Raw genomic sequence first — 23,918 nt, 5'->3', positions numbered from 1 at the left:
TCCTTTTGGGGGGATGCACATGGATCCTTTTGGGGGGATGCAGGCAGATCCTTTTGGGGGGATGCACATGGATCCTTTTGGGGGGATGCAGGCGGATCCTTTTGGGGGGGGGGGGAAGGCAGCCGAATCGGGCGAGATTTGGCGTCTCCGTCTTCACACCACCTTGTTGCAGATGGTGCCCAGCTCCTCGATCTCGCACTGCACCTCATCGCCTCTCTGCGAGGGGCAGGGAGATGCTGGCAGCCCCCCACTCACCTCGTCCCCCCTGGGGTCCTTTATGTCCCCCCTCGGTCCTTTATGTCCCCCCTGGGATCCTTTATATCCCCCCTGGGGTCCTTTATGTCCCCCCTCGGTCCTTTATGTCCCCCTTCTTGCCCCTCCAACCCTATTTCCAGCCCCCTCCAACCCTATTTCCAGCCCCTCCTCACCTTAAGAAACACAGGAGGCTTCCGAAAGACCCCCACACCAGGAGGGGTTCCTGTCAGCAGGATGTCCCCGGGGACCAGCGTGACAAACCTTGGGGGGGCAGGGGGGGGACACGGATGGGAGGTATCGGCTGCGGCCCCCCCGATTCCCTGGGGAGCGGTGCCGGTGCCCTCGGCACCTACCGGGAGACCCAGGCGATGAGTTTGGGCAGCCTGAAGATGAGCTGGCTGGTGCTGCTGTCCTGCATCAGCCGCCCGTTGACGCTGCAGCGGATGCTCAGGTTGTGGACGTCTGCGGGGACAGCGTCACGTGGGGAGGGGACACGGGGACGGCGCCGTAGGACCCCCCCCCCCCCCATCGCCGTGAGACCCCCACCTTGGGAGCAACGTGGGTGCTTCTGGGCAAATTTGGCACCCGCCGCCTCCGGCGTTAGCCAGGAACGAGTCCCCATCACCTTGCCCCCATCACCTTGCCCCCATCACCTTGCCCCCATCACCTTGCCCCCATCCCGGTCCTGTCCCCACCTGCCACCGCGTCCTTGGTGACGAGAGCCGGCCCCAGGGGACAGAAGGTGTCGAAGGTTTTCCCCAGCAGCCATTGCCTCCCGTTCCTCCTCATCTGCCAGTCCCGGGCACTGACGTCGTTGGCCACCGTGAAGCCCACGACGTGGTCCAGCGCCGACGACTCCTTGGCACGGGGCGGGGCGGGGGGACAACGGGGACCGGCTGAAAAAGCGGGGGGACGCACGCACGGAGCCCACCGAAATGAGGAGGGGGGAGATGGGGGGGGTACCTCGATGTGCCGCCCCTTCGTCCCGATGACGGCGGCCAGCTCCACCTCCCAGTCCACCTCCTGGGGAGGAGACGGGGGGCTCGGGGGGCTGCACCCCGAGGCGGGGGGGACGCAGTGGCATGGGTGGGCTCGGAGGGGCTGGGGGGACGCAGTGGCACGGGTGGGCTCAGGGGGGCTGCACCCCGAGGCGGGGGGGACGTGGTGGCATGGGTGGGCTTGGAGGGGGGACATGGTGGTAAGGGTGGGCTCGGGGGGGGCGAGGGGGACGCAGTGGCACGGGTGGGCTCAGAGGGGCTGCACCCCGAGGTGGTGGGGGATGCGGTGGCACGGGTGGGCTTGGAGGGGGGACACGGTGGCATGGGTGGGCTCAGGGGGGTTGCACCCTGAGGTGGGGGGACGTGGTGGCACGGGTGGGCTCGGAGGGGCTGTGCCCCGAGGTGGGGGGACGTGGTGGCATGGGTGGGCTCAGGGGGACGCGGGTGGTATGGGTGGGCTTGGAGGGGCTGGGGGGACGCAGTGGCATGGGTGGGCTCGGGGGGGCTGCACCCCAAGGTGGGGGGGGGATGTGGTGGCACGGGTGGGCTCGGGGGGGACACGGTGGCACGGGTGGGCTCGGAGGGGCTGGGGGGACGCAGTGGCACGGGTGGGCTCAGGGGGGCTGCGCCCCGAGGTGGGGGGACGCGGTGGTATGGGTGGGCTTGGAGGGGCTGGGGGGACGCAGTGGCATGGGTGGGCTCGGGGGGGGCTGCACCCCAAGGTGGGGGGGGGATGTGGTGGCACGGGTGGGCTCGGGGGGGACACGGTGGCACGGGTGGGCTCGGAGGGGCTGGGGGGACGCAGTGGCACGGGTGGGCTCAGGGGGGGCTGCGCCCCGAGGTGGGGGGGACGCGGTGGTATGGGTGGGCTTGGAGGGGCTGGGGGGACGCGGTGGCATGGGTGGGCTCGGGGGGACTGCACCCCAAGGTGGGGGGGGGATGCGGTGGCACGGGTGGGCTCGGGGGGACACGGTGGCACGGGTGGGCTCGGAGGGGGCTGCGCCCCGAGGCGGGGGGGGACGCAGTGGCATGGGTGGGCTCGGAGGGGCTGGGGGGACGCAGTGGCACGGGTGGGCTCAGGGGGGCTGCACCCGAGGCGGGGGGGACGTGGTGGCATGGGTGGGCTTGGAGGGGGGACATGGTGGTAAGGGTGGGCTCGGGGGACGCAGTGGCATGGGTGGGCTCGGAGGGGCTGCACCCCGAGGTGGTGGGGGATGCGGTGGCACGGGTGGGCTTGGAGGGGGGACACGGTGGCATGGGTGGGCTCGGGGGGGTTGCACCCTGAGGTGGGGGGACGTGGTGGCACGGGTGGGCTCGGAGGGGCTGTGCCCCGAGGTGGGGGGACGTGGTGGCATGGGTGGGCTCAGGGGGACGCGGTGGTATGGGTGGGCTTGGAGGGGCTGGGGGGACGCAGTGGCATGGGTGGGCTCGGGGGGGGCTGCACCCCAAGGTGGGGGGGGGGATGTGGTGGCACGGGTGGGCTCGGGGGGGGACACGGTGGCACGGGTGGGCTCGGAGGGGCTGGGGGGGACGCAGTGGCACGGGTGGGCTCAGGGGGGCTGCGCCCCGAGGTGGGGGGACGCGGGTGGTATGGGTGGGCTTGGAGGGGCTGGGGGGACGCAGTGGCATGGGTGGGCTCGGGGGGGGCTGCACCCCAAGGTGGGGGGGGGGATGTGGTGGCACGGGTGGGCTCGGGGGGACACGGTGGCACGGGTGGGCTCGGAGGGGCTGGGGGGACGCAGTGGCACGGGTGGGCTCAGGGGGGCTGCGCCCCGAGGTGGGGGGACGCGGGTGGTATGGGTGGGCTTGGAGGGGCTGGGGGGACGCGGTGGCATGGGTGGGCTCGGGGGGGCTGCACCCCAAGGTGGGGGGGGATGCGGTGGCACGGGTGGGCTCGGGGGGACACGGTGGCACGGGTGGGCTCGGAGGGGCTGCGCCCCGAGGCGGGGGGGACGCAGTGGCATGGGTGGGCTCGGAGGGGCTGGGGGGGACGCAGTGGCACGGGTGGGCTCAGGGGGGCTGCACCCCGAGGCGGGGGGGACGTGGTGGCATGGGTGGGCTTGGAGGGGGGACATGGTGGTAAGGGTGGGCTCGGGGGACGCAGTGGCATGGGTGGGCTCGGAGGGGCTGCACCCCAAGGTGGTGGGGGATGCGGTGGCACGGGTGGGCTTGGAGGGGGGACACGGTGGCACAGGTGGGCTCGGAGGGGCTGCGCCCCGAGGCGGGGGGGACGCGGTGGCACGGGTGGGCTCAGGGGGGCTGTGCCCCGAGGTGGGGGGACGTGGTGGCATGGGTGGGCTCAGGGGGACGCGGTGGTATGGGTGGGCTTGGAGGGGCTGGGGGGACGCGGGTGGCATGGGTGGGCTCGGGGGGACGCGGTGGCACAGGTGGGCTCGGGGGGGCTGCGCCCCGAGGCGGGGGGACGCGGTGGCACGGGTGGGCTCGGGGGGGGCTGCGCCCCGAGGCAGGGGGACGCGGTGGCATGGGTGGGCTCAGGGGGATGCGGTGGTATGGGTGGGCTTGGAGGGGCTGGGGGGACGCGGTGGCATGGGTGGGCTCGGGGGGGCTGCACCCCAAGGTGGGGGGGGGACGCGGTGGCACGGGGTGGGCTCGGGGGGGACACGGTGGCACGGGTGGGCTCGGAGGGGCTGCGCCCCGAGGCGGGGGGGACGCAGTGGCATGGGTGGGCTCGGAGGGGCTGGGGGGACGCAGTGGGCACGGGTGGGCTCAGGGGGGCTGCACCCCGAGGCGGGGGGGATGTGGGTGGCATGGGTGGGCTTGGAGGGGGGACATGGTGGTAAGGGTGGGCTCGGGGGGGCGAGGGGGACGCAGTGGCACGGGTGGGCTCGGAGGGGGGACACGGTGGCACAGGTGGGCTCGGGGGGGCTGCGCCCCGAGGTGGGGGGATGTGGTGGCATGGGTGGGCTCAGGGGGACGCGGTGGTATGGGTGGGCTTGGAGGGGCTGGGGGGACGTGGTGGCATTGGTGGGCTCGGGGGGGGCTGCACCCCAAGGTGGGGGGGGGATGCGGTGGCACGGGTGGGCTCGGAGGGACGCGGTGGCACGGGTGGGCTCGGGGGGGACGCGGTGGCACGGGTGGGCTCGGAGGGGCTGCGCCCCGAGGCGGGGGGACGCGGCGGGGGGTCCCGGGGGCACTCACGCTGCTCTCCTCGGGGTGCACGATGTCGTCGAAGGGCCCGACGATGGCGCTGGGGAACTTGCTGAAGACGATGGGCTCCTTGGGGGTCTTGACGCCTGCTCCAGGCAGTGGTCGCGGTAGTTGAGCCCCACGCAGATCACCTTCTCCGGATCCCCCACGGGCGCCAGCAGCCGCACCGACCCCCGCGGCAGCCGGTGCCGCCCCGACTCCAGCGCCCTGCGGGGCCCACGGGGCTCAGCGCCGGGGACGGATGCGGGGACGGATGCGGGGACGGATGCGGGGACGGATGCGGGGACGGATGCGGGGATGGATGCGGGGGGCACCCACCTTTGGGCGACGGCCAGGCCGTGGCGGCCGCTCTCCAGGAAGGCTCGCATGGAGCGGGGGCAGCGCCGGCTCCGCCGCGCTCAGGTCCACCAGATCCCCCCCGGCCGCCTCCTCCAGCCCCAGCCGGGGCTCGCCCCCCCCCGGCCCCCCAGAACCGCACCAGCCGCATGGCCCCCGGCAGCCGCATCCGCCGCCTGCGGGCACCGGGAAACGGATCCTTGGGATCGCGGATCCCGGCCGTGGCCCCCACCCCGGGGTGCTGGGGGCCGGGGACTTTGCCCCCCCCCCCCCCCCCGCAGCTGGATTCCCCCCGGGAGGGGGGCAGATCCCAGTATGGGAGGGGGAGAGGGGATCGGGCCCTAGTAAGGAAAGGCTGGGGACAGTGGATCCCTCCCCGGGATCCCAGGGCTGGGATCCCGGATCCCAGCACAGACCAGATCCCCAGCATGGCAGGGAAACCCTCCCACAGCGAGGAATGGATCCCAGCATGGGACAGATCCCAGGGAGAGATGGGATCTCCCAGCGCATCGGATGAGGGGGAGCAGATCACCTGATCCCACGCAGCCTGGATCCCAGGGATCCCCGCAATCCTGCACAGCCCCGATCCCAGGGATCCCCACAATCCTGCATAGCCCCGATCCCAGGGATCTCCGCAATCCTGCATAGCCCAGATCCCAGGGATCCCCGCAATCCCACACAGCCCCAATCCCAGGGATCCCCACAGTCCTGCACAGCCTGGATCCTGGGGGATCCCTGCAATCCTGCACAGCCCCGATCCCAGGGATCCCCGCAATCCTGCACAGCCCCGATCCCAGGGATCCCCGCAATCCCGCACAGCCCCGATCCCAGGGATCCCTGCAATCCTGCACAGCCCCGATCCCAGGGATCCCCCTGATCCCACACAGCCCCAACCCCGGGGCATGTCCCCGATCCCTGGAGGATTCCCACCCATGATCCTGCTCAGCCCCAGTCCTGGGGATCCCCCCCGCTCCCACACAGCCCTTGTCCCGAGGATCCCCCCAATCCCAGGGGATCCCCCCTGATCCCACACTGCTCTGATCCCAGAGGATACCCCGCTCAGCCCAATGCCAGGGATCCCCCTGATCCCAGGAGATCCCCCCCACCCTGATCCCGCTCAGCCTGACCCCAGGGGTCCCCCCAATCCCGCACAACCCCGATCCCAGGGGTTCCACCCCCCCCCGCCCCGATCCGGCACGGCCCTGATCCCAGGGGATCCACCCCAGTCCCGCTCTCTCTGATCCCGGGGGATCCCCCCGACCCCCCCCGATCCCGGGGGATCCCCCCACCCCCCCCTCCCCCGACCCCCCCCGATCCCGGGGGATCCCCCGACCCCCCCCCCCCGATCCCGCACAGCCCCGATCCCGGGGGATCCCCCGACCCCCCCCCGATCCCGGGGGATCCCCCCCACCCCCCCCCTCCCCCGACCCCCCCCGATCCCGGGGGATCCCCCCGACCCCCCCCCGATCCCGCACAGCCCCGATCCCGGGGGATCCCCCCCTCCCCCCCCCCTCCCCCGACCCCCCCCCCGATCCCGGGCCCCCCTCTCCCGCGCTGCCCGGGCCCGGGGATTCCCCGATCTCGGGGGGGGGGGGGGGGGGCCACAGGGGATCCCCGGTGCCACCTACGTCACGTGCCGCGTCACCCCCCGCCCCTTTCCGCACGCGCCGACCCCGCGCCGCCCGCGTGAAGGTCCCCGCGCCGAGTCCCCGCCCCTCCCTCCGGCCGACCAATGCGAGCGCGGCCAAGGCGGGGCCGGGCCGGCGGCGCGGCCAATGAGAGCCGGCGGCGTTCGGCCACGCCTCCCCCGGCTGGAAGGGCGGGGCAGCGGCGTTGCTAGGATACGGGCGCGGCCGCCATGACAGCGCCCCGCCGCCATGACAGCGCCGCCACGACGGCGCCGAGGCGGGGCCGGCGGAGCCCCTGGCCGGCAGCGAGCCGGGCCCAGGCGGGTTTTTTCTCACCTTTATTTCATGGAAACGCGCAGTGAGTGAACGAGCAACAGGCGGCTGCGGGGGAGGGCGCCGGGCCGGGAGGGGGGGGCCGGGGCGGGGGCCTGGCTGAGGCCTGGCTGAGGCGCGGCCTGGCCTCGCCTCGCCTCCCCGGCCCGTTTGTGAGGGGAACAAAAGCAGAAATAACCCAAAGAACCCTCCCGGCCGCGTCCCGCCGCTTCGGTGAGCGAAGCCGCCTCTGCCGCCGCCACCCCCGGGCCTTGGGTCACCCTCTCCAGCCCCCCCTGGGCTGTGCGCGGCCCCTGCTTCCCCCTCTGCTCCCTGGGCTGCTCGTTTCATCCCTAAAATCGTCGCCATTTGTTTTATTTAGAAAATAAACCCTCTCTCCTCGTACCGCCGGAAGGTGGGGAGCGGCCTCTCTCGTGGCTGTGGGTCCCCTGAAGCGATGCGCGGGGCGGGGGGCAGAGGTTCGTGTGCTTTCGGTCGGCCTTCGGGAGCGGCCATTTCACGGCTGCGGTACAGAGACCCCCGGCCCGGAGGGTCTCCTCCCCGAAGGCTCGCGTCCCGGGGGGAGCGGGCTGGGTTTGTGCTGCGGCCGAGCTCCCCTGCGCCGCCCGGGGCAGAGGGATCCTCGCTGGCGGGGGGCTCTGCCCCCCCAAAACGGGTCCGGCCTGCGGAGCGGGCATCGCCAAGGCGCCGTGCCAGGCAGGGCTCAGGCGGGTGAGCCGGCAAAGTCGTCCGTATCTCTTCTCGTCTCTTGTAGTGCCGGGAGCCGGGTGGATTGTTTTCTTTTCCTTTCACCTCTCGTTTTGTCTGTAATAGTAGAAAAAAGTTCCCCCCGGGCGCTGGCGGAGGCGTTGGCGGGGCCGAGCGGGTGGTCCCGGGTTCTAGATGACGTTCTCGAAGATCCGCATGGAGCTCATGATGTCCTCGTCCTGGGCAGGGCAGGAGGGAGAGGTCAGAGCCCCCGGTCCTCTCCTCCGTCCCTCCCGTCGGCCCCGGGGTGATGAGGGCTCTCGTCCCCCATGTCTCCCGACCCCCCCAGCATGTCATTTGACGGGGCGAGGAACAGGGTTATGTCTCACGCTCGGAGGCCTGGCAGTGAGGAGGAGGAGGAGGAGGAGGATGGCGGTGACGCCGAAGCCCCCTGCCCCGGAGCTGCTCACCTTCTGGCACGTCTCCAGGAACTCCTCGAAGGTCACCACGCCGTCACCGTTCCTGTCCATCTTCTGCAAGGCAACAGCAGGGGCTCAGCGGGGACGTCCCCGGCCCCGGCGGCGGCGGTGACAGCCCCGGCCCGTGACACCCGGGAGGTTTTGGCGGCCGTTGGGAGGGGACGACGGGACGGTCTCACCTGGAAGAACAGCTCCACATGCTCGGCGGGCGCGCTGTCCCTCAGGGTGGGGTGGGTGTAGCGCCCCATCATGTCGTAGATGGATTTCATGATCTCCAGCATTTCCTAGGAGGGGACGGAGCGGGGACAGGGTGACAAGAACCCTCTGAACGAGGACGCTTTCGTCCCCCAGCACCCGTTGCCACCATCCCCGTCCCTCTCTGGGCGTCCCCCATGATGCTCCCACCCTGCCCGGCCCCGCCACGGTCCTCGTCCCCCCTCCCCGTGTCACCTCCTTGGTGATGTAGCCGTCTTTATTAATATCGTAGAGGTTGAAAGCCCACTTCAGCTTCTGGTGCACTGTCCCCCGCAGCAAGACGGAGAGGCCGACGGCAAAATCCTGCCAGAAGAAGCGCAGCTGTGAGCGGGGCCGTCCCACGGGCACTGCCGGCACGCCCAGACCCCGGGGACGGATCCGTGTCCCGCCTGGCTCGGCCGTTTGCCCCCCTCCAACGGTGCCGCGGTGCTGCCATCGATCGCGGGACGCCTGGGGGATTTTTTTCCTATTGATCCCGTTTCTATTCTCGCTCGTAGCTATTTTTAATCACCACGGTAAAAACGGCACCGGCCCCCCCGCCAGCCACCCCTGCCGCAGTGCCTGGAACTCTCCCGGCACAGGCTCCCATCGTCAAGAAGTCCGAAGATTTTGGCCGTCGCCGCTGCGCCGAGCTTTTATCCCCAACCACACGCGGGCGAGGAGGAAGATCTGATGAATCACGCCGCTGGGCACGCTTACAGCCGGCCGCGGCCCGAGGAACGCAGTGCCGGCACGGCTTTTCCCGGCGAGAAGCCGGGCGCGGAAGCGGCGCTGGGACGCTCACCTGGAAGCAGAGAGCCCCATTGCGGTCGGCGTCGAAGGCGTCGAACAAGAAATGCGCATAGGTGCTGGCGTCTGCGAGGGGAAGGAAGGCGAGAGCCGGTGAAGCTCCCACCCCGGCACACGCCCGGATCGGGATTTGGCGTTTTCTCCGGATGCAGCCCCCTCCCGGCACCCCCACGCCGGCCTCGGGGGCCCCCCCGACTCACCGCCTTGGGGGAAGAACTGCGAGTAGATGAGCTTGAAGGTCTCCTCGTCCACGAGGCCGCTGGGACACTCCTGGGGAGGAGAGCGGGCGGCCGGTGAGCCCCGGCTCCGCCAAAATCCGCCCCGCGGTGGGGGGCCGGGGCGAGGGACCCCCCGAGACTCACGTTCTTGAAGCCGCGGTAGAGGGACTGCAGCTCCTTCTTGGTGAACTTGGTCTGCGCCAGCAGCTGCTCCAGCCCCTCGGGTTGGTGCCGTACGGCCGACAGCTCCAGCTCGGCATCGCCGCCGTCTGCCGGGAGACGCCGGCAAAGACCCCCGTGGGTCCAGCAGCCTCTCCGCGTCATCCCGCGCTTGATCCCGGGCTGTTTCCCACCCGGATCTGACCCTGCTTAAATCCACCCTCCCCCCCTCCCCATCCCATTGGCAGACCCTAAAATCCCCTCGTGCCGGGAGGAAAACCGGGGAGCTCTGGGTTTCGCATCCCAAGGGAGAAGCCGACCGACCCGGAGGGTTTTCCCAGGAGCCGCTGGACACATGCCTGCCTCCGGCAGCACATTCCGGGGGCGCGGAGCATCCTGGAGCCGCCTCTCACCTCCACCCCGCTAATGCTCCCTCCCGCCTGCGCCCGGCCTGGCGGAAGGTAATTAATAAATGATGGCTCATTAATAATTCCAGCTTGGGAAGCCCCTGCGGACCCGTTCAGCGTCGAGACGGGGATATCGGGAACTTCGGGCCGGGAAAAGCGGGCCAGGGTTGGGGAGAGGCTCCGCCGTGCCGCATCGGTAGGGACGCCCCGGAAAACCCCGGGGTCCCCTGGCTGCTGCTTGGGGGGGGTTTGACCCCCCGTCTCCTGCCGAGCTGGGTTTGCCGGGGCGTGAAGGGGCAGCCGGGGTGGGGCGAGGATTGGGGGGGCCCCGGCGTCCCCTCTCAGGGGGGTTTTGGGGGTCAGAGGGGGATTGGGGGGCGCTGGTGTCCCATCTTGGGGGGTTTTGGGGGTCAGTGGGGGATTGGGGGGCCCTGGTGTCCCATTTTGGGGGTTGATGGGGGATTGGGGGGCCTTGGTGTCCCATCTTGGGGGGGTTTGGGGGTTGGTGGGGGATCAGGGGTCCCCAGCGTTGCATCTCAGGGGGGTTTTGGGGTTGATGCAGGACTTGGGGGTCCCCAGTGTCCTGTCTGCAGGGGGTTTTGGGGGTCAGTGTGGGCTGGGGGGTCCCCAGCATTCACCTCGGGAGGGTTTGGGGAGTTAATACAGGCTCAGAGCCCCCCGACATCCCACCTCGGGGAGGTTTGGGGGTCACTGTGGGCTGGGGGGGTCCCCGTTGTCCTGCCTCGGGGGTCTGCGGCATTGAGAGGGGCGCGGGGGGCCCCCAGCATCGCCCCTCAGGGGGGGTTTGGGGGTCGGCGTGGCCGGGGGGGTCCCCAGCACCCCCTCAGAGCGCTGTTTTGGGGAAGGTCAGCGCAAGGCTGGGCCATGACGCGGCAAGTGCGGGGGGCTGCCGCCTCCCCCCGCGCCCCCACACCCTCGGGCTTCACCCCCAAACCCTCCTCCGGGGGGAGTGCACCCCCAAAAAAAGCAGGGTTTGCCCCCCGGGGACCATCGACAGGCCCAACAGGTCCTGCAGCCCGGGGCGGGGGAAGGATGGGGACACCCCGAGATGCATGGGGGGGGGCTGGGTATAAATTAATTAATTCAAATTAATTAATTGGGGGGGGGGGGGTGTTACCTTCCACGGAGATGGGCTCCAGGATGCCGAACTGCTTGAGGACGGCGATGAAGAGGAGGATGACCACGGCCACGGCGCACAGCTCCATGCCCTGGATGCCCATGGCCGGTGGCGGTGGCGGGGGGGGGGGGGGACACGCCAGCGGCGGGGTGCCCTGCGGCTGCGGCCGGCTCTCTCCACACACCCCCCCCACCCCCAAAAAAAACCCAAAACCAAATTAAGAAAAGCGGGGCACCCCGGGGTGGGGGTGAGGGTGTCGGCGGCGGGTGCCGTCCCGGCGAGCTGGGCGGGTGCCGCGGTGCCGGCCTGCGCCGTCCCGTCCTGCCCTCCTCCCTTGGCACGCGCCCACGGCCCCCCCGCCGCATGGCCACGCTGCTTCTATTTTTTTTTTTTTCCCCCCCCCCCTCCCATATTTTCTCCTTTTTTTTAATTGATTTTTATTGATTTTTTTTAAATATCCCACACCCCCAAGCGCAGGAGGCCCCGTCAGCCGCCACCCCCCCACCCCCCTGCAGCACCCATGGGTGCCCCCAGCCTGCAAAATCAGGGGACGGGGGGGGGGACACGCAGACGACACCAAACCAGCGCTGGCCTTAAAACGGGGCAAACCCCGGGGGTTTGGGGCCCGTGGGGATGAGTAAGCAGCCGAGCCCCCACGGGGAAACTGGGGGGCGGGGGGTGTCCCCGGCTGTCCCTGTCACCCCAGCGACGGCTGTCCCCAGCGTCCGGGGGTGTCCCGTCCCCATGGCCCTGGGGACATCGTCCCTGTCCCCCCCCTGGGTGTCCCTGTGCCCCCCGGGGGTCTTCTGGACCAGTGGCCCCGGGGTCATCATCCCCTTCCCCCCCGGGTGTCCCTGTCCCCCCCGGGGGTCTCCTGTCCCCATGGCTCCGGGGACACCGTCCCCTTCCCCTCTGGGGTGTCCCTGTCCCCCCGGGGGTCTCCTGTCCCCCTGGCTCTGGGGTCATCGTCCCCTTCCCCTCTGGGGTGTCCCTGTCCCCCCGGGGGTCTCTGTCCCCCCCGGGGGTCTCCTGTCCCCATGGCTCCGGGGACACCGTCCCCTTCCCCTCTGGGGTGTCCCTGTCCCCCCGGGGGTCTCCTGTCCCCCTGGCTCTGGGGTCATCGTCCCCTTCCCCTCTGGGGTGTCCCTGTCCCCCCGGGGGTCTCTGTCCCCCCCGGGGGTCTCCTGTCCCCATGGCTCCGGGGACATCGTCCCCTTCCCCTCTGGGGTGTCCCTGTGCCCCCATGGTGCCCCATCCCCATGGCCCTGGGGACATCGTCCTTGTCCCCCTGGGTGTCCTTGTCCCCCCCAGGGGTCTGCTGTCCCCATGGCCCTGGAGACATCGTCCCTGTCCCCCCCCGGGTGTCCCTGTCCCCCCCAGGGGTCTCCTGGACCCATGGCTCCGGGGTCATCGTCCTTGTCCCCTCTGGGGTGTCTCAGCCCCCCCCGGGTGCCCCCGTCCCCCCCGGGGGTGTCCCATCCCCATGGCCCTGGGGACATCGTCCCCTTCCCCTCTGGGGTGTCCCCATCCCCCCTGGGGGTCTCCCGTCCCCATGGCCCTGGGGTCATCGTCCCCTTCCCCCCTGGGGTGTCCCCATCCCCCCCGGGGGGTCTCCCGTCCCCATGGCCCTGGGGTCATCGTCCCCTTCCCCTCTGGGGTGTCCCTGTCCCCCTGGGGTGTCCCCGCCCCCCCCGGGGGTCTCCCGTCCCCATGGCCCTGGGGTCATCGTCCCCTTCCCCTCTGGGGTGTCCCTGTCCCCCTGGGGTGTCCCCGTCCCCCCCGGGGGTCTCCTGTCCCCATGGCTCCGGGGACACCGTCCCCGTCCCCCCGGGTGTCCCCTCCCCAGGGCCACCCGCCCCGCCATCACCCCCCCCCCCCCAATGCCCCCTGGGGCCGCACGGGGGGGCGGGGCCAGCTGCTGGGGGGCGGGGCTTCCAGCCACAGCGGGCGTGGCCTGCTGCTAGGGGCGTGGCTCCGGTCGCCGGGGCGAGGCGCGCCCACCGCCCAAGGGGCGTGGCTAACCCGCACGCTCCGCCCCCCTCTCCCTCGGCGCCGCCACTTCCGCTTCCGCCGCCGCCACCGGAAGCGCCGTTTGCCGCCGCCGCCGCCGCCATGGCCTCAAGGTTACTGCGGGTGAGCGCGGCCCTGCGGCTGCTGCCCGCCGCCCCCGCCCGCGCCGCGCCCGCCCGCTGCCTCGCCGTCCCCGGTGAGTGGGGGGGGGCCGGGAGGGGCGGGGGAACCGGCACCGGGGGGGGGGGCCAGGCCGCGGCCTGCCGCTCTGACCGCCCGGCCCGCCCTGCCCGCAGGCGGCCTGGCCAGCGACGAGGAGCAGGCGACGGGGCTGGAGCGGAAGGTGCTGGAGGCCATGAACAAGGGCCTGGTGAGTGCGGGGGCCGGGGGGTGCGGGGGGGGCCCCGGGTGCGGCGGGGGGGGGGTCTGGGGGACGGGGGGGGGAGGGTTTGGGGGTGCCCCCTCTCACCCCGCGCCCCCCCCGCCGCCCCCAGGACCCCTACAGCATGTTCCGGCCGAAGCGCTACGCGGGCACCAAGGAGGAGCCCAACCTCGTCCCCTCCATCAGCAACAAGCGCATCGTGGGCTGCGTCTGTGAGTGCCCCCCTCCCTCTGTCCGTGTGTCCGTCCCGCCCGCCTCCCTCTGTCCGTCCTCCCGTCCCACCCTCCTCTTCCTCCCCGCCCAGGCGAAGAGGACAACAGCTACGTCGTCTGGTTCTGGCTGCACCAGGGGGAGGCCCAGCGCTGCCCCTCCTGCGGCGCCCACTACAAGCTGATCCCCCACGAGCTGCCCCACTGAGACCCCCCCGGCGCCCGTGGGGGGCCCGTGGGTCCCACCGACCCCCCCAGCACCTGTGGGGGGTCCCGTGGGTCACACCAACCCCCCCACAGCACCCACAGTGGGGGCCCGTGGGTCACATCAAACCCCCCCGAGCACCCACTGGGCATTTTCTGGGGCGAGCTGAGCCGCCCCCCCCTCGCCCCACTGTGTGCCCCCCCCATATAAAGAGTTTATGTGTGGAGACCCGGACTCTGTCTGCGCCAGGGTGGGCAGCACCCATGGGTGCAGGGGCGGGGGGCACAGGGGGGTGTTTGTAGCTGTTACTGTCGTCAGCAGCGGGAGGGGACACGGGGGGGGGCAAGGTGCTGTGTGTCCCCCCCCGGGAGGTGCTCATGGCCTCAGGGTGGTGTTTGGGGTGGGGGGACCCCACTGGCGCTGTCCCTGCGCCCTGGGTGGGTGCTGGGAAGGGTGGGGGGGGGGCCCTGGGGTGCGGCTGTCGGGGGCTGCGGTGCCCCCCGCGGGTGGGGAGCTGCTGAAGCAGGACCTGCCTGGGGGAACCCCCTCCCCAAAAGAAGCCCCCGCAGGCCCCAAGGTGGATCACAGCCCCCCCACTCCACACAAGGGGTCCCCTCAAACGGGGCTGTGGGCTGCACCCCCCGGGGGGGCGGGTGGGTGGGCTGTCTGTCCATCTGCACCTGGGGAGCCACACCTGGGCACTGTGCTGGGGGTCCCGGTAGCCCACGGCCACGTCACCGCAGCGGGTGATGGGGTTGGTGAGGCGTGACCCCCCCCGTGGGCACCCCCTCTCCCGGGGATGCTCTTCCGGCACCTTCCGGGCACCCAGCTGAGGCCGAGCAGCCGCTGGGTGCCTGCGCCCCGTCCTCCCCGGCAGCCCTCGGGCTGGGTCCCCGCGCTCACAGAAACCGCCGGCACCGGCGCGTTGAGGTTTGCTTCGGCCCCGCGGACGGGACCGGCGCCTCGGCCTCGCCACCCGCGCGGTGGCTTCTGCCGTTCCGCAGCGCCGGGGGCGCCCCCGGCGGGGTCAGGCCTTTTGGGGCGGCCGGGGGCAGGTGGTCCCCGCGCTCGGCCTGGGGCCCTCCAGGTGAGCCGGGCCGTGGTGCCGGCTGTCGCCGCCGGTGCCGCCTCGGGGCCGGGGCCTCCCCGCGGGGCCGGGGGTCTCCGAGCAGCTCCTGCGCCTGGCGCGAGGGGAGCGGGAGGCCGCGGGGTGTCCCCAGGTGCCCCCGTGACGTCCCCAGGGTGCTCTGGGGGGTCCCCGGGGGTCCCGGTGAGGCCCCGCGGGTGCCGGAGGTCCCCAAGGGGGCCCCAGGGAGGACCCGGCGGCTGCCAGATCGCCGCTGACGCCCCTTCCCGCCGCTGAACGTTGTCGATGACGCCAGGCTGGCCGGCCGTGACGTCATACACCCCCTCAAGCCGGAGGGGGCGGGGCTCCGGGCCTCCAACCCCACCACCACCGCGGCGCGGCCAATGGGAGCTGCCGGCGGCCGTGAGCGACAGGCGGGGCGGGGCGGGGCCGCCGGTGATGTCACGGCTCCGCCCCCAAGGGAGGGATGGGCGGGGCTCCGGCGGCGGGGGGCGTGGCGGCGGCAGAGGGCGCGCGGGGACGCGGCGGGCGGGGCCCGGTCGGCGCCACGTGACGCGGCGGGGGCGGGGCGCCGCGGCGGAGTGCGGCGGTGACGTCACCTTCTGTCGCAGAGGGGCGGGGCGCGGGGCCGCGCGCCGGAAGCGGGGCGGCGCGCGCGGAAGGGCCGGCGCGGGGCGGGCGGGCGGACGGACAAGATGGCGGACGGGGACAGCGGCAGCGAGCGCGGCGGCAGCGGCGGCGGCGGCGGCGGGGGGTTCGCCACCGCCCGCGGAGGAGGAGGAGGCGGCGGCGGCGGCGGGGCCGGGTCCGGCGGGGGGTCCGGCGGCGGCGGGGCGGGCCCGGAGCAGGAGACGCAGGAGCTGGCCTCGAAGCGGCTGGACATCCAGAACAAGCGGTTCTACCTGGACGTCAAGCAGAACGCCAAGGGCCGCTTCCTGAAGATCGCCGAGGTGGGGGCGGGCGGCTCCAAGAGCCGCCTCACGCTCTCCATGGCGGTGGCCGCCGAGTTCCGCGACTACCTGGGCGACTTCATCGAGCACTACGCCCAGCTGGGCCCCTCCAGCCCCGAGCAGCTGGCCCAGGCCGCCGGGCCCCCCGGCGAGGACGGCGCCGGCCCCGGCCCCCGCCGCGCCCTCAAGAGCGAGTTCCTGGTGCGGGAGAACCGCAAGTACTACCTGGACCTGAAGGAGAACCAGCGCGGGCGCTTCCTCCGCATCCGCCAGACCGTCAACCGCGGGCCCGGCGGGCCGGGGGGCTTCCCGGGCGGCCCCCCCGGGCTGCAGAGCGGCCAGACCATCGCCCTGCCCGCCCAGGGGCTGATCGAGTTCCGCGACGCCCTGGCCAAGCTGATCGACGACTACGGGGGCGAGGAGGACGAGCTGGGCGGCCCCGGGGGCGGCGGGCCGGGCGGCGGGGGGCTCTACGGGGAGCTGCCCGAGGGCACCTCCATCACCGTGGACTCCAAGCGCTTCTTCTTCGACGTGGGCTGCAACAAGTACGGCGTCTTCCTGCGGGTGAGCGAGGTGAAGCCGTCCTACCGCAACGCCATCACCGTCCCCTACAAGGCCTGGGCCAAGTTCGGCGGCGCCTTCTGCCGCTACGCCGAGGAGATGCGCGACATCCAGGAGCGTCAGCGGGACAAGCTCTACGACCGACGCGCCGGACCCCCGGGGCCCGGCAGCGGCAGCGGCGCCGGCGACGACTCCGACGGCGACGACGTGGACGACGACTGAGCCTCCCCCGCCCCGAACCCCGCCGCCGGCCCCCCCCCACGCCCCCCTTTCCCTGATCCCTCCCCCCCCACCCACCCCACCCCGGGCCCCCCTCGCCCCGAACCCCGTGACGGGGCCAAGGGGTCCCCGAGCCCCCCCCGCCGCCGCCGCCGGAGAGAGCGAGAGAGAGAAACCGGCCCGACCGCGACGCCGACCGCGGCCCTCCCTCCTCCGCGTGCCGCGCCAGCACCGGGACGAGCCGCCGCCGTCCCCCCGAGGACTCCCTGCTTTTCGGGGGGTCGGAGCGGGGGGGATCCCCTCGCCTCCTCTCCCAAAGCCGACGCGGTGCCTTCCCCCCGCCAGCGTCGAAACCAGCATCGCGGCGGCCGCGCCGCGCGGAGAGGAGCCGCGGCTCGCCAGGCCGGCCGCCACGCGCCGGGAGCCTCGGCGGCAGAGGAGGAGCGGGGCCGGGGGGAGCGCGACGGAGCCGGCGAGCGGGAGCCTTCGGAAGCGAGAGCCGGGGCGGGGGGGCCGCATCTGGACCAACGTCCGTTCTCTCTTCTGTGATTTTTCCTTTCTTTTTTTACCTTTCTTTTCCTTCCCCCTCCCCTCCCCCCGGCCCCTCCTCCTTTTCCAGATTTTTTTTCTTTTTTTTTTCCTTTTTTTTTTCTTTTTTTGATTTTTTTGGGATGTAAACTGCTAAACTCCGGGCGCCCGAACTGGAACCCGCACCCGAGCTAGCGGGAAGCTGGCAGGTTCCTGCAAATTAAGGAAGACTTTCTCGGTTTTGACGATTTCTTCCGACTTTCCCCCCCCCTTCCCCGTGCGAGGGCGCGGGGGGGCGCAGGGAGAGGCAGGGTCACGCAGGCACAAAGCACAAGGAAAGCTCGACGGGGCGCGAGATCTTCCCCTTCTCTCCAAATAAGGCGGCCTCCGGCGAGCGCCGGCTCCGTACCGGCAAGGCCCGGCCAGGTTTCCTTCCCGGTTACCGTTTCGCCGGCACCGACCGGGACCCTCGGGCGCCAAAATCCGCCCCTTCTCCTCCTTTTTTTTTTTTTTTTTTTTCCTTTCTTTTAGCAAAACCAACTCGCCGCCTTTCCTCAGTACCTCACGCCGGCGGCGGTGGCTCGGTAGCTCCGGCGGGACTCTGCACCCCGGCAGCCGGGGCCTTTGGGTTTTTTAGGGTTTTTTGGGGTTTTTTTCCTCCTCTTTTTATTTTTTTTTGTTTGTTTTTAACCACCTGGCCACACTGGCTCTGCCGCCTCGGCCAGCCGCGCCGGAGCCAGCGGGGTCCCTCCAGCCATCACCTCTCGTATTAAACATATTTTTCCACTCTCAAATGGTCTTTTTTTGTTTTGTTTTGTTTTGGGTTTTTTTTTGTTTTTTTTTTTTTAGCTAAATCGGGTCAATCCTGCCCTTTCCGGAAAGGTATTTTTTTAGCCACGTTATCCCAGGAACTCTGAACTGAATGGGGTTCATCGCTCTTCATTCCAAAGTTTCAGGTCTTCTTGTCTGACAGCTTCTCCAGTTTTAGGACTTTTTTTTTTTTTTTTTTTTTAATTAATTTTTTCCGCTAGTTTTTGGGACCCTGCGCACGGCCGCCCTCCGATCTCAGCTGCCTCCTTAATTTATTGTCGCGGATCCCGGCGTCTCCCTCTCTCCGCTCGCTCCGTATTTATTGGGAAGCGAGGAACGGCCGGCAGCGACTCGTCTTGGCGAGGCGGGGGGACGCCAACTCCCCGCCTCGCCCCAAAACCCAGCAGAGCCCCGGGGGACGTCGTCTGTCCATCCGTCCGTCCGTCCTCCAAACCCCATCCCGCCCTTCCCCGCCTCCGTAGCTGTTTTTAAAGGGATTTTTAACGCGAATTTCTTCCGTTGATCCCGTTTTTAATCCTCCTCCGTCGCAAAGGACTGGGTTTCCTCACTCACACGGGAGCAATAGTCTTTTATCTCGATGTCCGAACCGCGTCCGTACTGTATTTTGTACCCTAAGGCAGCTCTTTCCAGTGACGTCCTGCTGTATTCGCCCATCGTTCCACTTTCGCGTTCGCGCGCCTTCGGTTCTTTGCCGCGGAGAAAAACGACAGAACGCCGCGGACGGCTCCGCGTCGGGGGGAGACGGCGGCCACCGCTCAGCCGCCCGGGGGGATGCCCGGCTCCGCGGTTCGGCGGCGATGGACTTGCCGGCGTTCGGCTGCCGGGAGCCAGTTGCAAAGATGCAGGCGGTACCTCTCCTTTTATTTTTGAAGAGGATCGTATATATATATATATATATAAAAAATATATATATATTCTTTTTTTTTTTTTGGCTGAATTGCAGTAATTTAGCCTTACCTTTCTACTCCGGGGTAGCGGTGGGGTTGCCGCCAGCCCAGCTCGGCTCTCGGTAGCCGCCTAGGAAATACGTGGAAGAGGAAAAAAGGCAAATAACGCCAAAAAAAAAAAAAAAAAAAAAAAGACCACCACCACCACACCAAAAACCATAAAAACAGTGCCGCAGACGGCGTTCGCTTTGGCAACCAGAAACCTTTCTCCGGCTGGAGAAGCGATGTATCTATGTACAGACACTTCCGCAGCTCCATTTGACCTTCCAGCAAACGGGTGAGAAGAGCAGAGCGCGTCGGGGGAAGAAATCTCGCAGGAAAAAAAACACAACAAACCAAAACCAAACCATCCAAAATTAAGATAAAAAATCAGGAGGAAAAGGGTTTTTTTTTTTGTTTGTTTGTTTGTTTTAACCCGCCAGCGGCCAGCGAGAGCGATTCGGAGAGGTGGGCGGACAAGGCTCAGTGCGAGCGAGGACTTGGGTGCTTTCTGCGAGGGGGGAGACGGGGGTTTTTTTGGGTGAGTTTTGGGGTTTTTTTTCCTGTTGGTTCAGCCGGCGGGCTGGGGCTGCCGAGAGCGGGGAGCCGGCAAGGATCAGGCGGAGCGTTTCCCGAGGAAAGCAGGACGACGGTGACGCTGCAGCCGGGCTCCCGCCCGTGCCGGCATCTCTCCACGGACCGGACCTCGTCGGCGTCGCCGAAAACACCAGCCTGCAGCCGGGGCGCGGGGAATTCGGCGGCAAGGCGGCAGCGCGCGCAGAGGGTTTGGTTGTTCCCTTATATATATGTATATACACATGTGTGCGTGTGTGTATATATATGAGATTTGGTTGGGGTTTTTTTCGGTTTGGATTCTGTAGAAAAATGGGCAAATTGTGGGGTTTTTTTTCTTTGTTTTTTTTTCTTTTTTTTTTTTTTAAAACCAGAAGGGGGAAAAAATTTACCCGAAATTCTTGGAGCTTCCAGATTTCTGTTGCCCCAGAAGGGACGGTTTGAGAGCGCGACTATCGCTGTACAAAAAAGAAATCTTGTAAATCTTGTATAGCGCCCCAAAAATCGATGTAAATACCCCCCAAAAAAAAACGTCCGGGCCGGGAGCCGTCAGCGGCTCCGTTAAAAGTTAAAACTGCTTCATTTCCATAACCCCCCCCCCACCCCCCCAAGAGAAAAATATGGAAGAAAATCGGAATTCTCCTGCCTTGTTTCCAGACATTTTGGGGTCATGGGCACGAGAATCCCCTCGTGGTCCCTCGCTGCCGGCGGAGGACGACTCGGGGGGGGAGGCAACCAGTCCCCGGGGCTGCTGTGCCGGGGAGAGCGGCGGTTTCTCTTGTTGGCGATAAAAAAAAAAAAAACAAACCACAAACAACCCTCGCCGGCTTCTCTTTTAAAAAAGAAAAATGTTTAAAAAAAAAAAGAAAAAAAAAAAGGAAAAAAAAAAAGGAAAAAAAAAAAAAAGAAGCGTGAGCGAGTGATGACGGTACTTGAGCTGATGCACAAGGAATCTCAGCAGATATTTGCCGCTGCGCTCGCCGGGAGACGGTTCCCGGTGGAAAATCCGAATGGGCTCGGCATCGCAGCAGCTCGCCGGCAGCGCCATGGATGCTCGGAGAGATGTTCCTCGTAGGGCGAGGCTCAGCCGCGGGCGCCGTCGCCTTCCTCTTCCTCGCGGAGCCGGTTGAGCCGGCGGTGCCTGTGCCAAGCGGAGCTGGAGTTGGGTGCGTCACCGTGAGATCCTGAATCCAGGCGCCGGAACAGATTTTGGCTTGAGCCAAGCCGGGAGAGGAACGGCCGGTGAAGAGTGTGGCACCGGTGGCTTCTCACCGCGGCGGTGGCGACCGTCGGGCTGGCAGTCATAGGTGAGACCTCGGAGGCTCGGCGCCGGCGTCTCTCTGGCACGGCGGTTTGGAGTTGCCGGTGGCGTCGAGGCCTCGGAACCACGGCGTTACCGGCGGGCGAGAGGCCCCGGGGATTTCTGGCCGCGGAGCAGTGCCGACGCCAATGCGACGGCCGAGAGCAGGGCCGGCACAGGCGGCTCTCCCGTCCCCGGCACGCGGTTCATGCCGGGCAGAGGTGGCAACATGCCGGCCGGTTGGAAAAACATCGGCGCGGGAGCACAACCAGATCATCCTCCGAGAGCCGCCGGGACTGGCTTCAGCCAATATCTGCTGAGAGACCAAAACGTTTCACCCCGAAGTACCTTGACGAAAGAAGAAAGTTTTATTCCTCTTATTTTTTTAATGAAAGAAAAACAAAAAATAAAGCAAACCATGCACTTTAGGCGGCCCAGCGCGGGGCTGCCGGCGCCCGGGGGGGTCCCGTGCCCCCCTCTCCCTTCCTCTGCGGCCGGCGGGGCGGCTTCGGGAGACGCCGGGGAGCGGCCGGCGGTTGCCGAAGGCAGGTCCTGGATTTTACCACTAGCAAAGACGACGCCCGACGTGACGAACTCCTCATGCTAGCGAGCACTCCTTACCGTAGCAGATTTTTGCAAATGGAGTTTTACAAGTCTATATTTAAAGAATTGTATGTTTGTAACAAATAAAAAGTATGCGGAAAAGTGAATGAAAAACCCAGCCCGGCCCCGTCTCGCTTCTTGGGGGGGGATTGGGGGGGGGTCCCCAACTGTCCCCGGGGTCTCGCTGGTGCCACCGTCCCGGTCAGGGATGGGGTGGGCAGGGTCAGCGGTGGCCCCGTGGGGATGTTTTGGGGACCCTCAGGGTTTGGGGGACACACGGGCGTCCTGAGGGTTTGGGACGGCACAGCGGGGGCACACGGAGGGCCACGGCGTCCCCGAGCCGGGCCCTGTCCCCAGAGCCAGGGCGGCTGCGGGGGGCAGGTGGGGGTGCAAGGCGTCGGCACCGCGAGGCGGGAGGAAGGTTCGGCGCGGCACACGTGTCGCGTGTGTCACGGGCTCTACACCGGCACGCACAGACCGTCCCGGCTAGCCATGCGCACAGGCGTAAGGCACGTGAGCGCGTGTAAGGCGTGCGCGCCGCATCCACGGCCGCGTGGTGCGTTCGCAGCCGCGCACGCGGCGTGCGGCCTGCACCGGGCAGGGCATCGGTGGTCCCGTGCCGCTCCCCGCCGGCAGCGAGGCAGCCCGCGGCCGGCGTGCGGTGGTGACGCAGGCGCCGCAGCCCGCACCGCATTTAGCTCTGCGGCTCCCTGCGGGGCACGGGCTCATCTGAGGACACGAGCGGGAGCCGCCTGCGCATGAGCCGCCGCCGCCGCACCGCAGCCCCGCCGCCGCAGGCAGCCGGGGCCTGGCCTGACCCCATCCCCGTGGGGCTGGGTCCCCTCCGACCGGGGTCCTGCGCCCCTCGGGGTGCAGCTGGCAGCGTCCCCGGGGACCCCGTCCCGCACGCCGCCCGGATGCCGGGGTGGGCAGCTGCTCCGGCCCACCCCCACAGAGCCGGGGGGGCGGTGGGGACAGCGCTGGGGACAGCTGGGGGGGCCCCGGGTGGGCAGCAGGCGCCTGCGGCAGTTGCTGCTTGAGGGGCAGGTGCAGGCAGCGTTCCCTCCGGGGCAGGGGGGGCACCGGCAGCAGCTGCGGGACCCCCAGCTCCTTGCCCGCAGCGGGGTCACCCCTGACCCCCCCCCCCCCCCTCATGGCAGCTGTGGCGAGGGGCAGGGGCCGCCCCCCCCCCCCCCAAACCCTGCCTGGTGCTGGAGGGAAACTGAGGCACGGGCTGAGGCGTGAGCCCAGGCACCCGGGACACCGACAAATGTGCCTTCCTCGTCCCCTACCTCTCCTCCTCCTCCTCCCCAGCCCGGCGCTCCCCTACCTGCTCCAGGGGCAGGGGCTCCTTCCACCGTCCCGAGGCGGGGGCTCGGCCGCGCAAGGGCCCGGTAACCTCCCCAGGCTGCTCCTGCCCGTCATCCGCCCTGGCTCTCTAAAATCCAAAGTTTCTCTTCTAAAATGAACCTCGTCACGTAAATCGTTTTCGATTTGATGCTGGGAACGGGCTCATCACGAGAAATCAAGAGCTTTTATTCCCCGCAGCGCGCTCTTCCCTAGCACACCGCCAACCCTCCCGCCCTGCAACAGCCTGGACTGGGAGGTTTTGGGGATTTTTTTTTTTTTTTTGGCCTTATTTTATCCCTGCCGTTACCGGCGCCCATCCCTTTTGCCTCTCGGTGTCCCCCTGAGCCCCGGCCCAAATCCCCCCACCCCGGGGCTGCAGGGACGGTCTGTGTTACCTCACTGCCGCTGCCCTTCTTATCCTACGGGGCAGGACCAGCCTTTATTTCTGTATTTCCTGAAAAACACACGGGGAAGGACTTAAAGGCACGGCTCGCCCCAGCCACCACCGGGCCTCAGCATCAGCTGGGAGGGGGGGGATTCCCCTCACCTCGCCGCTGCCCCCCCCTCCTCCTCCGGGCACGGAGCTGGCGCAGGCAGCGGCCCCGCTGGGCCAAGCGCAGCCGTTTCTAACCGAGGTTTCTAACCGAGGTTTAAGTCCTTCCAGGCTGCGCCTCAGGCCCCAGCCCTTCAGTCGGCCGCGGGGGCGGGTGACAGGGCCTGGGCTGGACGGGGGAGCGGGTGGGAAGCGCCGTCCTCCCCCGCGGGAGGCGGAGGGGAAAGAGGGGGCGGCGACAGCCGGGCTGTGTGGAGCGGCCCTCGGGCCTACAGAGCCCGCGGGCCCTGTCAGGAGCCCCCGCTGCCCGGGGAGACCCCGGCCCACGACCGGGGCAGGCGCGGCGGGACCCGCCGAGGGCCCTGGCAGCGGCCGTGCCCGCGGAGCGGGGCCCGGGGCCCGCCTGTAACGGCGGCGGAGCCGGGGTCCCCCCCCGCCGCCCCGCTCCCCTCAGCGCCGCATCCGCCCCCTCCCCCGCTCGGCGCAAACAAACAAGACGGGGGGCGGGGGGAGAGAATGGGCGGGAAAGGCTTCTCTCCTCCCATTGGCTGCGCCGGCTGTCTGTCCGCCCCAGCACCGCCTCTCGCCCGCCGGCCTCCTCTCTCTATTGCTCGGCTGTCACGTCACTCCGCCGCCCCGCCCCGCGGCTCGGAGCAGCTAGGCAACGCCCCCGCGCCCTCACCCCTGCGTGCCGTGTGCAAAGGAAAAACAGCCGTTAAACGGGCCGCGAGGCGGAGCTAGCGAGTGCGCAAGAAGCGGTGTCGCGATTGGCCTCGGCAGG

General features: G+C 69.1%; 4 protein-coding genes across 6 annotated transcripts; 2 read left to right on the top strand and 2 right to left on the bottom strand.

Moving 5' to 3' along the window:
• Nucleotides 1-153: 153 nt before the first annotated feature.
• On the bottom strand, nt 154-4,926 carry LOC142595542 (oxaloacetate tautomerase FAHD2B, mitochondrial-like). Its single transcript, XM_075724058.1, is given in 10 exon segments — nt 154-216; nt 429-516; nt 609-717; nt 951-1,113; nt 1,219-1,278; nt 4,413-4,507; nt 4,510-4,628; nt 4,740-4,798; nt 4,800-4,880; nt 4,882-4,926. Coding segments are annotated over 10 exon segments (882 nt in total).
• Nucleotides 4,927-7,406: 2,480 nt separating this feature from the next.
• KCNIP3 (potassium voltage-gated channel interacting protein 3) lies at nt 7,407-10,953 on the bottom strand. 2 transcript variants are annotated; one of them, XM_075723928.1, is made up of 8 exons: nt 10,851-10,953; nt 9,291-9,415; nt 9,129-9,198; nt 8,924-8,994; nt 8,335-8,442; nt 8,064-8,168; nt 7,876-7,938; nt 7,407-7,644 (listed from the first exon to the last, which is right to left on the bottom strand). In XM_075723928.1, exons 1-8 carry the CDS (start codon nt 10,951-10,953, stop codon nt 7,597-7,599), a joined length of 693 nt encoding a protein of 230 aa, XP_075580043.1. In that variant the 3' UTR covers nt 7,407-7,596. The 2 variants fall into 2 exon arrangements, with proteins under 2 accessions (XP_075580043.1, XP_075580044.1); XM_075723929.1 differs by lacking the exon at nt 10,851-10,953 and having other exon boundaries at nt 8,924-9,027; nt 9,291-9,480.
• Nucleotides 10,954-12,962: 2,009 nt separating this feature from the next.
• Nucleotides 12,963-13,850, top strand: COX5B (cytochrome c oxidase subunit 5B). Its single transcript, XM_075724110.1, has 4 exons — nt 12,963-13,056; nt 13,157-13,230; nt 13,355-13,454; nt 13,547-13,850. The coding sequence occupies exons 1-4, from the start codon at nt 12,963-12,965 to the stop codon at nt 13,657-13,659; spliced, it is 381 nt and encodes a 126-aa protein (XP_075580225.1). The 3' UTR covers nt 13,660-13,850.
• A 1,588-nt stretch (nt 13,851-15,438) lies between these two features.
• Nucleotides 15,439-16,476, top strand: PURB (purine rich element binding protein B). Of its 2 annotated transcripts, XM_075724106.1 has the most exons (2): nt 15,439-15,466; nt 15,524-16,476. In XM_075724106.1, exons 1-2 carry the CDS (start codon nt 15,439-15,441, stop codon nt 16,474-16,476), a joined length of 981 nt encoding a protein of 326 aa, XP_075580221.1. The 2 variants fall into 2 exon arrangements, with proteins under 2 accessions (XP_075580221.1, XP_075580220.1); XM_075724105.1 differs by having other exon boundaries at nt 15,439-16,476.
• Nucleotides 16,477-23,918: the final 7,442 nt, after the last annotated feature.

This window comes from Pelecanus crispus, chromosome 21 (genome assembly GCF_030463565.1).
Source record: "Pelecanus crispus isolate bPelCri1 chromosome 21, bPelCri1.pri, whole genome shotgun sequence".
Lineage (NCBI taxonomy): Eukaryota > Metazoa > Chordata > Aves > Pelecaniformes > Pelecanidae > Pelecanus > Pelecanus crispus.
This window is presented reverse-complemented; position numbering and strand designations above follow the sequence as displayed.

What these genes read in the sequence shown, in the direction of transcription:
- COX5B (XM_075724110.1), top strand. Translation starts at nt 12,963, where the DNA reads ATGGCCTCAAGGTTACTGCGGGTGAGCGCGGCCCTGCGGCTGCTGCCC. An exon ending in AGGCCATGAACAAGGGCCTG is followed by an intron (nt 13,231 to 13,354) that starts GTGAGTGCGGGG and finishes CGCCGCCCCCAG; the next exon opens with GACCCCTACAGCATGTTCCG. An exon ending in GCGCATCGTGGGCTGCGTCT is followed by an intron (nt 13,455 to 13,546) that starts GTGAGTGCCCCC and finishes CTCCCCGCCCAG; the next exon opens with GCGAAGAGGACAACAGCTAC.
- KCNIP3 (XM_075723928.1), bottom strand. Translation starts at nt 10,953, where the DNA reads ATGGGCATCCAGGGCATGGAGCTGTGCGCCGTGGCCGTGGTCATCCTC. An exon ending in GGAGCCCATCTCCGTGGAAG is followed by an intron (nt 9,416 to 10,850) that starts GTAACACCCCCC and finishes GTCTCCCGGCAG; the next exon opens with ACGGCGGCGATGCCGAGCTG. An exon ending in ATGTGGAGCTGTTCTTCCAG is followed by an intron (nt 7,939 to 8,063) that starts GTGAGACCGTCC and finishes GTTGCCTTGCAG; the next exon opens with AAGATGGACAGGAACGGTGA.
- PURB (XM_075724105.1), top strand. Translation starts at nt 15,439, where the DNA reads ATGGCGGACGGGGACAGCGGCAGCGAGCGCGGCGGCAGCGGCGGCGGC.